Source organism: Netta rufina (genome assembly GCF_964035555.1).
Source record: "Netta rufina genome assembly, chromosome: Z".
NCBI lineage: Eukaryota > Metazoa > Chordata > Aves > Anseriformes > Anatidae > Netta > Netta rufina.
In genome coordinates, this window is record NC_140126.1 from 57,979,571 (window position 1) to 57,994,633 (window position 15,063).

Sequence of the window (15,063 nt, forward strand, 5' to 3'; positions counted from 1 at the left end):
CCAATGATAGGAATAAATAAATCCATGCTATCCCTGACAGATGTTTTTTTAACCCATTCTTAAGGCTTCTACAAGCTCCAAATGTCCTAGTGCTTCCATGTCCTCTCCTACAGGTTGTGTAACCTAAAACTTCCCAATTGCAATTTAGAACATTATTTCAGAAAAAAAGTTAACCATTTATTTTCTGTAATCATAGTACATAAGGTAAAAACAGTCACTATATATTTGAAGCCCATTGCTTGATGTCCCATCTTCTCTTGAGTAAAGAACTGAAGAAGTTTCTGTCTCTGATCATATTCGGTGAGCTGCTCTTATCTCTAGCTGATCCACCAACTTGATGGATGACGGCATGCAAAACTAGAGATCGTCTTAAAGCACACACTAAAATGAGCAGAAAAGCTGAAAGCATAAGTCCTATCTTACTATCGCTAATTCTCATTTAACTTGAGACCTACTATAAATCTCAGTGTTTCTTTAATTACATATCCCATATTTTTACCATCAAATGTGTTATTGCACACTTATCCTTACTTTATCTCACCTGTTTTTTTTTCAAGATGTATCTCCATTTTCTCAACACCAATTTAGTCTCCAGTCCTCTCCTCCAGCATATCTGCAACCTTATCTTGGTACCATCTTAAATTTAATTAAGCTTACTTGTTATCATGTCATCCAGATCATTAATCCTTAACAGTACTGATCTGGCCTGAGCCATTCTTAGAATTTCAATTTGATACAATCTTCTAGTAAAATAAACTATTGGTATCTAACGATCTAAGTACAGGATTAAAAAAAAAAAAAAAAAAAAAGCAGCCTCTCTCTGGCACTGCTAGCAGTATCATAAAACATCAAAAGCTTTGGTAAGCACAAGATAGAAGGCATCTCGTTTCACTTCCACCACTAAGTTCTTCTAATAGATTTCTGATAGATCATATGGGTTTGATAGTTTGATACAACTTATTCTTAACAAATCCATATTCTGGCAGATATACACTGTATACAGACTGATCCCCATCTCAACATGACTTTAAAGAAAATAAGCATTTTATCTTTCCCAATTTTCTGTTACTTTTATCTTCTGAAAGATCTCAAGAATGAAAAAATGAAAACACAAAATAGTTCTGAGGCTGTCTTTACAAACCTTAACTCAAGTTTTTCAAGTAAAGCTAATTAAAACATAAATCCAAATATCTCTAACTTCTTTCTTCCTCTAGCCTTTCACGGTAGTAGTAATCAGTCCTATCTGCAGGAACCATCTCTCTCTATTTAGTATTTTCAGTCTCAGAGACAAACAAAACAATTTCTGATACCCCTCAGCATCAGCCACCAACAGCTTATCAGCTTCCTCCCGAGTGCCCTTTCCTTGGTTTTCCTCTTATTGTTTACATATTCTGGAATAATTTTTGTTACTCTTGAAACTCCTTGCTAGTTTAGATTTCTGCCTTGCATGTTCCCCTGTATGTTCTACACGTCCACAATTAAACTCAACAACCTGTCCTGGTTCCATCATGCTAAGCAGAACCAGGAAGAAGGAAGGGTTAACTGCCAACCAGCCCCCAAACTACATAAGCTTTATTCCTAACTCAACCAGCTAAGGTTTTACTTCACAGCTGTGCCCTGGCTTGGCAACCTCTCACAGTACTATTCTGGCCACACAGCCTATACCACCGCTGCACAGCCCACCACGGCGATCCTTCTCCTGCAGGGGGAAGCTCTCTGCAAGTCAGTATGTCGCTTCATGGTCCCTGCTACACTTCAGACTAGATGCGGACAAGACCAACCATCTCTCACAGGAACTTCCAGAAATGAAATGTTTTGTTTGTAGCAGGAACAACAAATGCACTCTCTACTTATTAGAAATAAGTGGTGTACTCTGAACACTCACTGTTAGCACAAACTGCATCTTACAACCCGTGAGAGCAATATGCCCGTTTTCAGCTAAGGCTGTCACCTCTGGAGAGGGAATTGTTGCAGGCAAACAAAGGTCCATTTATCAACAGAGGCAGGGTCTGTCAATAGAACCTCTGCCACTCTATGCTTTCCTTTGTGCTGCTCACTAGTTTCAAATTTTGCACAAACACAGTATCAATTCAGCCTACAGACTCTACCACAGGGTAATAACTACCAGGAGCACAGATTTCATTCATGGGCAGTCTGGTCTTTGTTACCTTACCTACCCATACAAATAGCGTAAAGGATTTCATTGAATAGATTATTGCTAGTGCTACATGAATACTGTTCGATTAAATTTCAGAAAGTAGCGCTGAAAACAAACACACAAACAAACAAAAACCTCTCAGAAGAAATAAGACATTAAATGTGCTCATTACAGCTGATCATTACAGTTAATTACAGTTAATTAATATACGAAGTCATGTATGGGAATAGTCAGTCTTCCAGGACATACTCCACATATGTACCATTTTTTCTGGAGATGCACGAGTGTTCACAGTAAAAATTAGGTTTCAAAAGCTGTGAATCCACAGCTTAACTGATTTTCTCCAGGTGCCATTCCAAGCCCATCCTTTCAAAAATACAATTAGGCAGAGCACTAGACTAGTTAATCTCTTTCATTTACGAGCAGAGGTGACAAGAGTACAAATAAAACCTCTGCTCAGTTTTGTGGTTTTTCAAACCATGCTGTTTTTCTGGATTTGAATTAACTTTTAAAGATGTTTCTCAGTTGAGAGTATTTGGATTGAACAGTGTTGAAAACAACCAAGCAGACATTGCCAGAAGGATCACAACTAAATCCTAACCCCAGTGTTTCTGGCCTCTCTCCAGTACCAACAGAGCCATATGACAAGCCACAACCATGAACTACCTGGCCCAGAAAAAAAGTACTTTTTCATGGGGCTAGTTTTCAGCCAGAGCAGATCTTCACTCTCGCTCACTGAACAAATTCTAGTGCAGACAGAAGTGAAATTTCAGGACTGCACACCATGGAACAACTCCTTCAGCAGCATCCTGCCCTTAGATTTACTTTAAAAAAATAATAATAAAATAAAAGCAAACAAACAAACAAACAAAAACCACACACCTCCACTTTTTGCAACTGATTTCATAAGGAATGCTGGCACCTAGCTCAGGGCTTTGTATTTGCAAAAAAAGGCCCTGTGTCCAAGTATCCTGTGAGGCCCCCTGCTCCCTGCCAAAACATGCATAACCTGTTGAATAAATTTCAGATACTAATTACTCTACCTCTGAAATCCAAGACAAAGACTTTTTAATTGTTTTAGAATCCATCCACAATACCCTGCAAAGTATTTGTGCATGGTATCCTTAAACTGCATCAAAAAAGGGAGATAAAGAAACAGGAGGAGTTAACCGCTCCGTAGAAGAAGTCTTCTCTCATCCAAGTGCATCCCAAAACAGTCAGCTTATCCATTACTTTTCAGCTACAGAATTTGGCAACCTAACACTGAATACATTTAGAAAGTCGCTCTGGCTAAGGATGCCAGCTACCCTGCTTGTCACAAGCAGAGGAAGATGGCAATCATCAGTAGGACCTATTCAAGTATTTACTGAAGTCTCAATACTACTGCTGAAATAGACACCACTGATCTCTGTGCTATAACCACAGGGCTACGGATTTGCCAAAAGGACTAGGTACCAAAACATCTTGTAAGGCTACCTGCTTGCTATGAGCCTAGAGAAGAGTATTGTCTCCGATGCTGTAAGGACATACAAGTTCTTTTGGCGATCCTGGGCAGAATGACAACAGCACTAAGTTGTAGTGACAATTAGAGCTTTATTATTCAACATAATTTTGTGATCAGCAGAGCAGAGGATTTTATGATCAGAATAAGCTTAGCACAGATTTTTGCATTTGTACTTGAAGATCTTTGTTTGTCCCTTCCAACCAAACAATTCTATTCCAGGATTTTACAAGTAGCATACCACAAAAATTCATAGCACAACTTAGCTGACGGTCTCTTAATGTGCTTGTTCTAATCACCCAGGCCCTCTGCAAATTGGGTCAAATCTCAATACCTGGCACACAATATAACAATCATATTCTGGACTTGAAACACGCAAAAGAATACCAGTCACTCACTCAACACTCTGAGGAAGCAGGCAACAGTGGAATGTCCCCAGATACTGGAGGATCACTGGTTTTGCCGTCCTGCAGCAGATCTGATCCAAGTCCTGCCTACAACTTGTAGCGGCTTGATTTTATAGACAGCACTCTGTATGCTGTTATGTTTCCCTGTTCTCTGACGGGGTCATCAGAACCTGGCTGGCCATGTGCCTGGGATCTTCAGGGCTGCTAAGAACTGAAGAAGTCAGCCTGGCGCCCAGCAACCTTGAGGCTGGTATGGAGGGGGAGAAGTTCGTCAAGTGTGCAGGACCTTCAAGGTCTCATGAGGAGGGGAAAGGGGACTGACACACAACCAGCTTGGTGTAGTGGGTTTACGTGGCAAGGTTTTGGTAGCAGGGAGCCATAGGGGTGGTTTCTGTGAGAAAGATCTAGAAGCTGCCCCATGTTTGGGAAGGGCCCCATTGTTTTCCAGATCCGAGCCAATAAGCAATGTTGTTTTGCGCCTCTGTGAGAGCATATTTAAGACAGGGAAAAAACGCTGCGCCACACAGCAGCCGGGAGACTCAAGGGAGTGAGAGAACAGCCTTGCACCAAGGTCAGTGTAGAGGGAGGGGGAGAGGTGCTCCAGGCGCCGGAGCAGAAGTCCCCTGTGGCCTGTGGTGAGACCATGGTGAAGCAGGATGTCCCCCTGCAGCCCATGGAGTACCACGGTGGAGCAGGGTTCCATGCTGCAGCCCGTGGAGGAGACCACGGTGGAGCAGGTGGCCCTGCACCGACGGAGGCTGCCGCCTGTGGAAGACCCCTGCCGGAGCAGATTCTGGGCCGGACCTGTAGCCCGTGGAGAGGAGACCACGCAGGAGCAGGTGACCTGGCAGGAGCTGCTGCCCGTAGGGGAGCCAGGTTGGAGCAGTTTTCTCCTGAGGGATGGACCCCGTGGTACGGACCCATATCTGGAGCAGTTCTGGAAGAGCTGCTGCCTGTGGGAAGCCCACGCCGGATCAGTTCATCAAGGACTGCATCCCGTGGGTGGGACCCCACAGCACAGGGGACGAGAGTGACCGAGAAGGAGCGGCAGAGAAGAAGTGCTGTAGACTGACCATAACCCCCATTCCCCCGTTCCCCTGCGCCGCTCGGGGGGAGGAGGTGGAAGAGGGTGGATGGGGGGGAAGGTGCTTTTGTTTTTTTTCCTTTGTTTTCTCACTTCTCTCGCTTGTTAGTTGTAGGCAATAAATCTTACTATCTCCTTATGCCGAGTCTGTTTTGCCCGTTACAATAATTATTGCGTGATTTTCTCGTCCTTATCTCAATCCTTGAGCCCTTTTCACATATTTTCTCCCCATTCCTCTTTGAGGAGGGGGAGTGAGAGAGCAGCTGTGGTGGAGCTCGGCTGCCCACTCGAGCGGAACCACGACACTTGGTCACAGTGAATAGCCATTTCCCTTATAAAATAGTGTGAAGTTATTCTAAACGTATTACTGAGGTCAGGAGCTGAGGGACCAGTCACAAGTATATTAGTAAAATTTTACTATTTCAGAATGGCCATCAAGAAACCCAGCAAAGCACAATAAAAAGATGACAGTTGCTCTACTTTTTTTTTTTTTTTTTTTCCCCTCCAGGGCCACAAAAGGCACAAATTATTGACTTTAAAGGGAGGTTCAATTCTATTATGGTAATAACCCCAATAACACAGTATTAGTAAAAAATTAATTAAAATGAATAAAGTAAGAACTAGCTTCAGCACTTGTCAGTTAACTTAATGGTAATGTTCATTCAAAGACATCAAGAAGTTCAACAAACTGAGCATATTGCTCAGTTTTTCAATGTTACAATCTATCTGGATATGAAGCTTCAAAGAAAAAGAATACAATAAAACCATTTAACATAAAGCCTGAGAGTTATACTTAAGTCAGTTTTCACAAGTTACTAATGCCAATGAGAAAGAAAAATGGAATAAGCTGTGTAAAACACACTAACATTAAAACCTGAGTAGCTCCAGCTAAATTGTCTTACTATACCCCTTCTTCATGAGTCTGATGTTTACATAGAAATTGGACAGCTAGCTAATGCTAAAATATAAAAGATTCAGAAAACTCAAGTTTGAATATATTCCTCTATTTATTAATGGTAACAAATACAGACTTTGAAATGTGTAAGCCTTTAGTGAATGTTAATTCTTGGTATGGTTGCTAGACATAATATTTAACAAAGGGATAATTTTTCTGCAGCCCAAACTAAGCATGCACGGTGTTCCTCTGGCTTTTTGTCTGTATCTGTCCCTCACATTTCCCCCATAACTTACTCCTTTTTTAAGATGTGATGCTCTAAGAGGGCCTATGGAGGACAAACTTAGAATAAAAACCCACTAAATTCTATTTAACTTTGGAACCAATGACTAAGGCAAGCTGCAAAGGAAACAGAGAAAATGGAGTACATCTATGTAAAACACAGTACAGTGCTTCCAACTCACCATCTTATTTGATATACAGTATTGTGCTTCAACTGTATAAAAGCACTCTTTCCATTACCTGTTCTGCTTCACAGTCCCTTAAGCACCTTCCTAATGGAGATGGATGAAAAATAATATTAAGTCTAGGAACAATACTTGGGAGATGAAACTATTTTCAAGACACACAGGGAAAAACAAATAAAATAATAGGGCAAGAGCAAAGTAAATTTCAAGAAGGCTCAGGCAATTTTTGTGGTAATTCCTAAAATGTTGTGGTTCAAGAAAACACAGAGCAAATAGTCCAGATCTCAAGTGAGAAGAACATCTTGAACTGGGGTATAACAACATTACAAACTTCATGATGGTAAGAATGACCCAACAATATGCAGAAGAGCCAGAAAGAATGCAAGGACTAAAGAGTTGTCTTTGATGATATCTGCAGAGTGTTTCCACATAATATTCCCTTTTTAATCAGATGGACAGAGGTGGCAAAACTAGCAGAGTAATATTACCTTTTCTCATAAGTATTTTTTTTTTTTTTTTAATTTCAGTTACAGAGTTACTTTTAAAAGCCTTGCTTCTGGGACATATGGCTGTATTGCTCCCTAGTCTGCTCACTGATGAGCACTTAGCAGGTTCTACTTACACATTTTGTTCCTTATGCTGTTTCCAACCAGCAGAGAATAGCCCGAAGGGGCTAGAAAGCACCTACATGCAAAGCGTTAACTCATGTCCAAATTAAATTTTGAGAGCTCCTCACCGACAATATTTGCATGGACTCAGTAACAAGCATCTTGCAGGTAAAAATTATGTTATACCACCACAGGGCTGAAGAACCGCATGTAGAATACATAAAACATCACGCCTTGAACAACAAAAGAAGTTGATAAAGATCTTTGACAAACCTGTCTATAAATTAAGTCTCCAACAAGTGACTTGTGTATATATGGAGCAAATGACAAAACAGCTCTTTGTTCAGATCTTTTTGCAAAGTCTGTATATTAGGCTAGTTTCAGAAGAGGCATCACTTCAACATTATACTCCAAGTCCCTATTATAACCATACAAGTGCCTCTGCTCACCTTTGCCTGAGGTCATCTGTGAAGGGAAAACAGTTCAACCACATGAGACCATTATCAGAAGTTAAAGAAAGAAAATACAATGACAGGAAGAGTCTGCTTATGTTTTCTTTACTGTATGGTTTCTTGTCACTACCACTGTAAAAACTGCTTTGTTAAGTACAACCTTTGAGGAAAAAAGGACTTTTTTTCTCGTCAACAGAACTGTGTACTTGAGAACTCTCACCAGCACTGGTAATCTTTTAATTGCAACACTCAGAAATACACAGCAGGAAGTAAGAGTCTGGAAACTTTCTGGCCACGCAGAAGGTATACTTGTTATGTACCTTATAACCTTGCTGTGCTGCAGTCAGCTCTCCTGGAAGCAATACATGTTTTACCTTAACACTGTTAACACAGTGCACCTCTGTCCACTGAGTAGAAGCAACAGAGAGAAGCCAGCAGTAACACTGGACCAAACCTCAGTTTTCTTCATCTCTAGTAAAACAGTAGCAGTTAACCTATTGAGAATTTGGATCTCTGCATTTATCCATTTAGTTCTCACTAAATACCGGTGTTAAATACTTCACACTTATTTCATTTACCTGTGTTATTTACAGGACCGTTCAGAAGTTCATCATGATTTACCCTACACCAGTAGCTTCTTTTTTTTTTTTTTTTTTTTTGTTTGTTTCCTCCCCCACCCCATCATAATGGTGTGCAGCAGAGTTCTGAACTCATCATTTATTCATATTCTGTGACATTCAGATCACTCCCTCCAATTTATAGATGAATTTTAAAACAAACGATGCTTCATCAAGATCTCTGACAATGCTCCGCATGAATGCAATTCGTGGCTTCATATGGAGCAATAGCCTAAAGTAGGATGTATTCCCTTCAATAAGCTGCAAAAAGTCAAGTCAGACTACAGGCTTGAAAAACGTTATCTAAATTCATTTCAAACACTTTGCAGTTAATTACTTATTTTTAAAGTGGAGAGTAAAAAAGGGAATAGCAGAAGGTTGTTTCAGGGAAAAAAAGTAACTTTCATATTACTTTTAAACAAAGAAATTACTGACAGCTTTGCTACTTTTGAGAGAGGGAGTTAGGAGAACATAATAAAAGAATTTACTAACTTTTTAGAACAGGGGGGACTGAGAGAGGGAGTTAAGAGAATCTTATCAAGTAGCGATAGAGCACTGACGGCATTAAACTGGGATGCTGCTTAGTGCTGTGGTGCATTGTGCAAATTAACTAAAGCAAGAAGCCTTGGGCCCCTTATCAAGGTCAGTCTGCTAATTAGAGTGTGAGCCTGTCTTAAGAAACTGGAAGAAACTGGTCCTGGGGATGGGTAAGAGCCAAGGAGCAACTGAGTCTGCGCAGAGACAAGAGGTCAAGGAGCGGTGACAAGGAAGAGTCATCAATCTTCATCCCCATGACCCCTGACGACCACCACCAGAACACACTGCGCAAGCGCAGATGGGAGGAGTTTATGCAAATGACTCCTTGGAGCTAATTTTAATACGAACTGGGGACAAGTTATGAACATGTATAGGCGTACTGTGAAACTTCATGCATATGTAACTCTTTCCTGCATATAACCGAGGCAAGTTGCCGCATCAGGTGTGCACGACTTTGGCGGGACTGACTGTGGAGTCAGCTTTCCGCAAGTCACTTTATAGTTTTGTTTTATATATGTTCTCTCCTGAAGACCCACCAAGTCGAGCTCAACAGGACAAATTTTCTGCTACTACACTATAACCAGGAAAAAGTTCAGCCCACTCTGAGGCAGTAGAAGGCAATCTAAGTCTTCTTGAAAGACTTTTTTTGTTTGTTTCCAACAGCATGTGGCCACCAGAAGCAGAAAAAGACTGAAGTAGTTAACAAAATACACTCAGAGAACAAGAAGATTGGGAAAGCCCCAACAACTGCACCTACTAGAAAGGGAAGCATCGGATTGCTATTGGAAAGCTTGTTAGTTCCCAAAGCTATGTACCACTAAAACCATTCACATAATACATCAAATCCAACAAGCTTCTTTTACCTACTTCAGAAAAGGACTGTCAAAGGGGGAACTCTTTCATTCAGCAAGTCTTTTTAATGGGCTGCACAAGCTCAAAACGAAGTCAGCAGGTTTGTGTTTTTTTTTTAAACATCTCACTTCATTATCAGAGATTTCAGTAACACATTGAGCACAACATAAAAAATTTATGCAGATTAAAATGTTGTCAAACTGTACAAGTAGAACTTGATTACTCTTAATATAATAATGAAATTTCTCTTTCTGAATTAAACACTAGTTTTGCCTTTCTGCTGCATAACCCTAAAAATTATTATTCTGCATTTAAACATTTAAATGCAGAAAATTAGCATATATTTGTAACTTAATTATTTTTTCTTCACCCATTATCTCCATAGCTCATAGCTGCAATTTTTTGAATGTGCAGGAAATAAGTTGTTTAAAGTTACCGTAATTTTACACCATGTAGCGTTCCAACAGAATAACCTGAAAACTCAGTGACTTCTGCCATAAAGGCGAAATTCATTATTCTAAATGGATGTTTAGTACCCGCCATACATAATAAAGGCATTTAAGTTTCTAATAAAGGCATTTAAGAAGCCCAACACCTGTAAAAACTGAGCAAGGTCTCACTTTCCTTACTGACAACCACCAAGGCTATATCACAGAATCACAGAATTTTCTAGGTTGGAAGAGACCTCAAGGTCATCGAGTCCAACCTCCAACCTAACGCTAGCAGTCCCCACTAAACCATATCCCTAAGCTCTACACCTAAACGTCTTTTGAAGACTTCCAGGGATGGTGACTCCACCACTTCCCTGGGCAGCCTGTTCCAGTGCCTCACAACCCTTTCAGTGAAGAAGTTCTTCCTAACATCTAACCTAAAACTCCCCTGGCTCAACTTAAGCCCATTCCCCCTCGTCCTGTCACCAGGCACGTGGTGGCACATATATGTGCCACCATATATGCTAATATTAAAATAAAAGTTACTTTTTTTAAATAGCAGCACATATTCTATTCTACTCTATGCCACCCTATATCCTCCCCAAGGCACCAACCCCCTGAAGCTAAATAACCATAGCATCAGAGTCCAAAGCTCCTCAAAGTAAACAGAAGCTCAACAAATTAATACAATTACATTTTTTTTTCAGTTAACAGCTCTTTGTTAATAAAAACACAATCCACCTACAGCTGCAAAAATTAAGTTTTGCTCTAAACAGCTTAAAGCTGCCTTCTGCTCCAAGCAAGGCTGACTCAGCTGATAATAAGTGTTCAAAATCCAGTCTTAATCATGGACTGTTTTGCATATGTTTTTAGTGGTATAGTTACCTCTTGCTGAGGTATTAGAAAGATACCAAGCACTTGTGAGATACTAAAATAATTACTTAACTACTATTTCTCCCAAAGGGAACAAAAACCATTTGACTACAAACCAACAAGTTAGAGCTTTGGTGTTTTAATAATACTTTTTTACAGCTAGATGTTGCAAAACTTCAATGTTCATATGTCAAATGCAACATACAGAGACTGACACAGGCGAAGCATTTCATGCCCCATCATCCAGCTTGTTCTCGGTTATAAACACCAACAACCAATACACACATAACAATCACACTCTCATATCATCCTAACTATTTAGACCCTCGAACACAATCAGTATCTCAGGTAAGAGCAGGAAAATTAATCAGTATCTCAGGACATGCTCCTCCTCTCCATCTGTGTGCCTCTATTTCCCTGCTATTATTTAAAAAGGTTTACAGTTTGATGCACAACAAACCATTTCCACAGCTGAGACACCATATAACTTCATTAGCAATGCAAACAGCTCTTTTCCTCATGCAAAATGAACTAAATAAACACGCATACAAAGTGCCTGCCTTTGCTTCAAGAATAAAAATCTCTTCCATAACAACTCCAGAATAGGAGAGAAAGATGTCTTATAAACAAACCGCTGCGTTCATTGTGCAAACGAATGAGTAAGCTTCAGCCCTGTAAGCAGAACGGAAGGGATACTCGTTTTGAAAGCTACAACAACTTATGTTGAGTAACAGCTGCAAAACTGCATATTTTGATCCCACTGCATTGAAAATAATTAAGTTCTGAAGAGGCTCAAACTATTAAGAGGCTGTAGAACAGTTCCAGTCCACAAGGAAGCAGCCAATTTTACAGTGCCAGCTTCTTGTTTTCAGCTCCTCCTACAGATGCCCAGGCTTTTATTGCAACATTTAACCTGCTGTAAAAGGCACAAGTAACGCGCAGAGGTCAGCTTACCATTTCTGCTGGGGCTACAAGAAAAGCAACAAAGATATCATTGCCCTCAAAGATGGAAAACACCAGTTTCCACAAGTAAAGGGAAGACCATGGAAACAGGGCAAAAGGGAACAGGAAAATCAACCAACTGGCCTGTACAGAGAAGAAAAAGAAGTAGCAAGACAAACAGTATGCACAGAATGGCAAGATTAAGTTTACTGCAAAAGTGTATTTCGTTTTAATTTACTACATTAAAAAAGATGCAATTACCCAAACACTAAGATTATAAACATTGACAAAAAGTCACTATATCATAGGGATGCTGCGTGCCCATGAACCTGAACAAACTGTCTTCAAGACTGTGGTGGCATATACTATAAATTTATTTAAAAAACACTGAGTTAGTCTGCTTGTGCATAAGACATTGCCATCAAATAGATCATAAGAGAAGCGGAGACACTACATAAAGTAAGGAACGCATTGCATTTACAAGACTGATTACCTAGGCTTGCTAATGAAGTCAAGAAGAAATTACTCCCTCTCATGTCAAAGATCATTTGTTAAGTATTCATTCATTACTTTCTTGCAAATAGGGAAATTTGAGGCAAGACAATTTATGACACAACATTCTGATCAAGGCCTTACCAATTTCACCTTGAAGGCATAACTCCCTTATGAAGCAAGGCATTAACAGCTCTGAACAACAGACCCACTGTCTCCAGAAGGGTATTCAGCTATCCTCTGAGCTGTATTTCTGTTTGCTACTGAAATCCAGTGCCTCTTCTCAGATATGTCCTTTAGTCCTCAAAGCTTTCAGAAGTGTAGCTCAAGCAGCATTCAGAAACGTGTTCTGACATACACATAATACTAGTTGGAAAGAAACTTAGGAAAGGTAACAAAAGTCAATCTGAAGTGTGAGTGGTTTATGTCATGCTAGCATCTCTCAGCTGTCTGTACAAAGCACAACGGCATCAACATTCTCCCAGTAAGTGCTTTAAAATACAAATATACAAAACTCAGTAGAGTTTACATTACAGGAAAGCATCAAAGTGCAGATCAGAGAGTGTGCTCAGAGGAGGCTGTGTATGCTTTAAGCCAACGTACAAAGTTTTCAGACATTGGAATAATTTCCATGAGGACAGTAAACAAACGGAAAGAGAAGTGATCTTAACACGCTGGTTAGAAAGCATAGATTTTCAAAGTTTACCTTTCATAACCACAACTGTCAAAATAATGACCAGACTGGGGGAAAAAAAAAGTGTTTTGGGAGCTGTTTAGATAAGAAATATCATGACCTGTAAGTTTTATTTTTAAGTGACTGCCAGCTGTTAGAGATTTTCAACAACTTTCTGGTTCCACAGAGAGGACAGGGAGGGCTGGAGTTTACTTAGCCCTTCCCCAGGGCCATAGCCTCAGGTTTCAGGTTAGTGACAAACTTGGAAACTCCCTCGCTCTGAGCTGGCTCTCCACAGGCACTCACTAATCGCAGCTAACACAAGATTTTGAAAACGCAAGTTCCCACGAGCTCTTACGAATATAATGTTCTGAAGTTCAACGTTTTTACAGTTTTGCTGCGAGACCAGGGCACTAGTCCCAGAAACACCCTTCCAACTAAGCCCAACCCTGAGCGAAACGCGCTGCCGCTAACTCCAGGCAACGCAACGCTTGACTGTGGTGCGCTTCCAGACACCCACCCCAACTGTGCCAGCCCACCACTGACAGAAATCCACGGCTTTGGGCCACGATCAAGAAACTAACTCGGGGACCCGCACGGGCTGGGCTGGGCTGGACTGGGTGAGGCGAGGCGAGGCGATGCGACCCCCGGGCCTCGCCTCAGGAGCCAACGGGCGCCAACGGGCGCCAACGGCCGCCCCGCCCCGCCCCGGCCGTCAGGGCGCCGTCAGGGCGGAGCGGGGCGGGGCGGAGCGGGGCGGAGGATCCAGCCCAGCCCGGCCCGGCCCGGCCCGGTGTGGGCACGGGCAGGGGCACGGCCGCCGGGCTGCGGGTGTAAAGTTGGGAGAAGTTGCGGCGCCCGCCGCCCCGCTACCTGCTGATGAAGCCGTCCCCGTCGCCGTCGCAGGTCTGGAAGAGGCGCCTCATGCGCTCCTCCTCGCCCGTGCTGGACGTGTCGCTGCTGCTGCTGCCGCCGCTGCTCGCCTCCGCCACGGCGGCTGCCGCCATCACGCGCCCGGCTCCCCAGGAGGAGGAGGAGGAGGAGGAGGAGGAAGAGAGGAGGGGAGGGGAGGCGGCCGAGGCCGCGGGCGGGCGGGCGGCAGCACAAAGCCGGCTCGGGGGCGGGGAGCCCCGCCGCGCGCCCCCGCCGCCCGCCCCCGGCCCCGCCGAGCCCAGGCGCGTGCCCGCTGCCCGCTGCCCGCTGCTCCCCACCCGCGGAGCAGCTGGCGGGCTGTGCGCGCCGGCACGGAGCTGCGGAGAAAAAACACACCTGGGCGCCAAACTTAGCGTGCGTTCATCTCTTATTTCCCGCAGTAAGTGTCCTTTTCAATGCCTGGTTAAGTTTTAATCAGCCCTTTTTTTTTTTTCTTTTTTTTTTTTTTTTTCTTACAGGTGTGAAGAGGAGCCGTGCGCCATCAGCACACGCAGTAGCAACGCTGTCGTTCATCCCTGTTGGAAATACAATTGAGAACCAGCCAATTCTTGTTTCTAAGGGCACACCTTTTTTCTGCACTACCTTATGTTACTCTCCGTACTTCATTCTTTGAAGACAGACATTTCTTCCCACATAACATTGACGATGTCTGGTGAATATGTAAAGCCAGCAAAGTTATCAAACTCTTCGTGTTATACAGCTGCTTTCAAGTATAATAGCTGATGGCAGTTGTTCCATTGTTAATATTTATTGTATTTTAACTAAGCCATTACAAGTCAAAGAGTCTCCGTGGTGTTTTATTAGCTAGAACTACTTGCAGGTACAAACATGCATGCACTCACTGTCATATTCTCATTCTCTTCAGTTTTTCTAATTTTCCTTGCCCACATGGGGCTTCCTGGATGACCAGTGCACCAGGCCAACACATTTCCATACCCCTTCAAGAGAATGGAAGCAGGGAATATTGCAAGTATTATATCCTCATTCCTTCATACTGTAGGGTTCAGCCTTTGAAGATTTACGTCTTGTTCCATCTTCTGACCTGCAACAATCTCACTCTTGGTCCCAGCAGGTGCTCTTTCTCAGTCGTATGTAGGATGTTGTTCATGTGTGAGACTGGTTGCTTATTGCAGCTGTGTGA

The 15,063-nt window shown here is 42.2% G+C and overlaps 1 protein-coding gene across 1 annotated transcript in view; it reads right to left on the reverse strand.

Moving 5' to 3' along the window:
* The window catches only part of MCC (MCC regulator of WNT signaling pathway), a gene marked incomplete at its 5' end in the record, with an annotated part of 197,525 nt that extends 183,529 nt beyond the window's left edge, over window positions 1-13,996 (reverse strand). Inside the window, one exon of the mRNA XM_084305166.1 lies at window positions 13,863-13,996. Within this exon, the coding sequence (XP_084161292.1) occupies window positions 13,863-13,996 (134 nt within the window). The remainder of the gene's footprint in view (window positions 1-13,862) is intronic.
* Window positions 13,997-15,063: the final 1,067 nt, after the last annotated feature.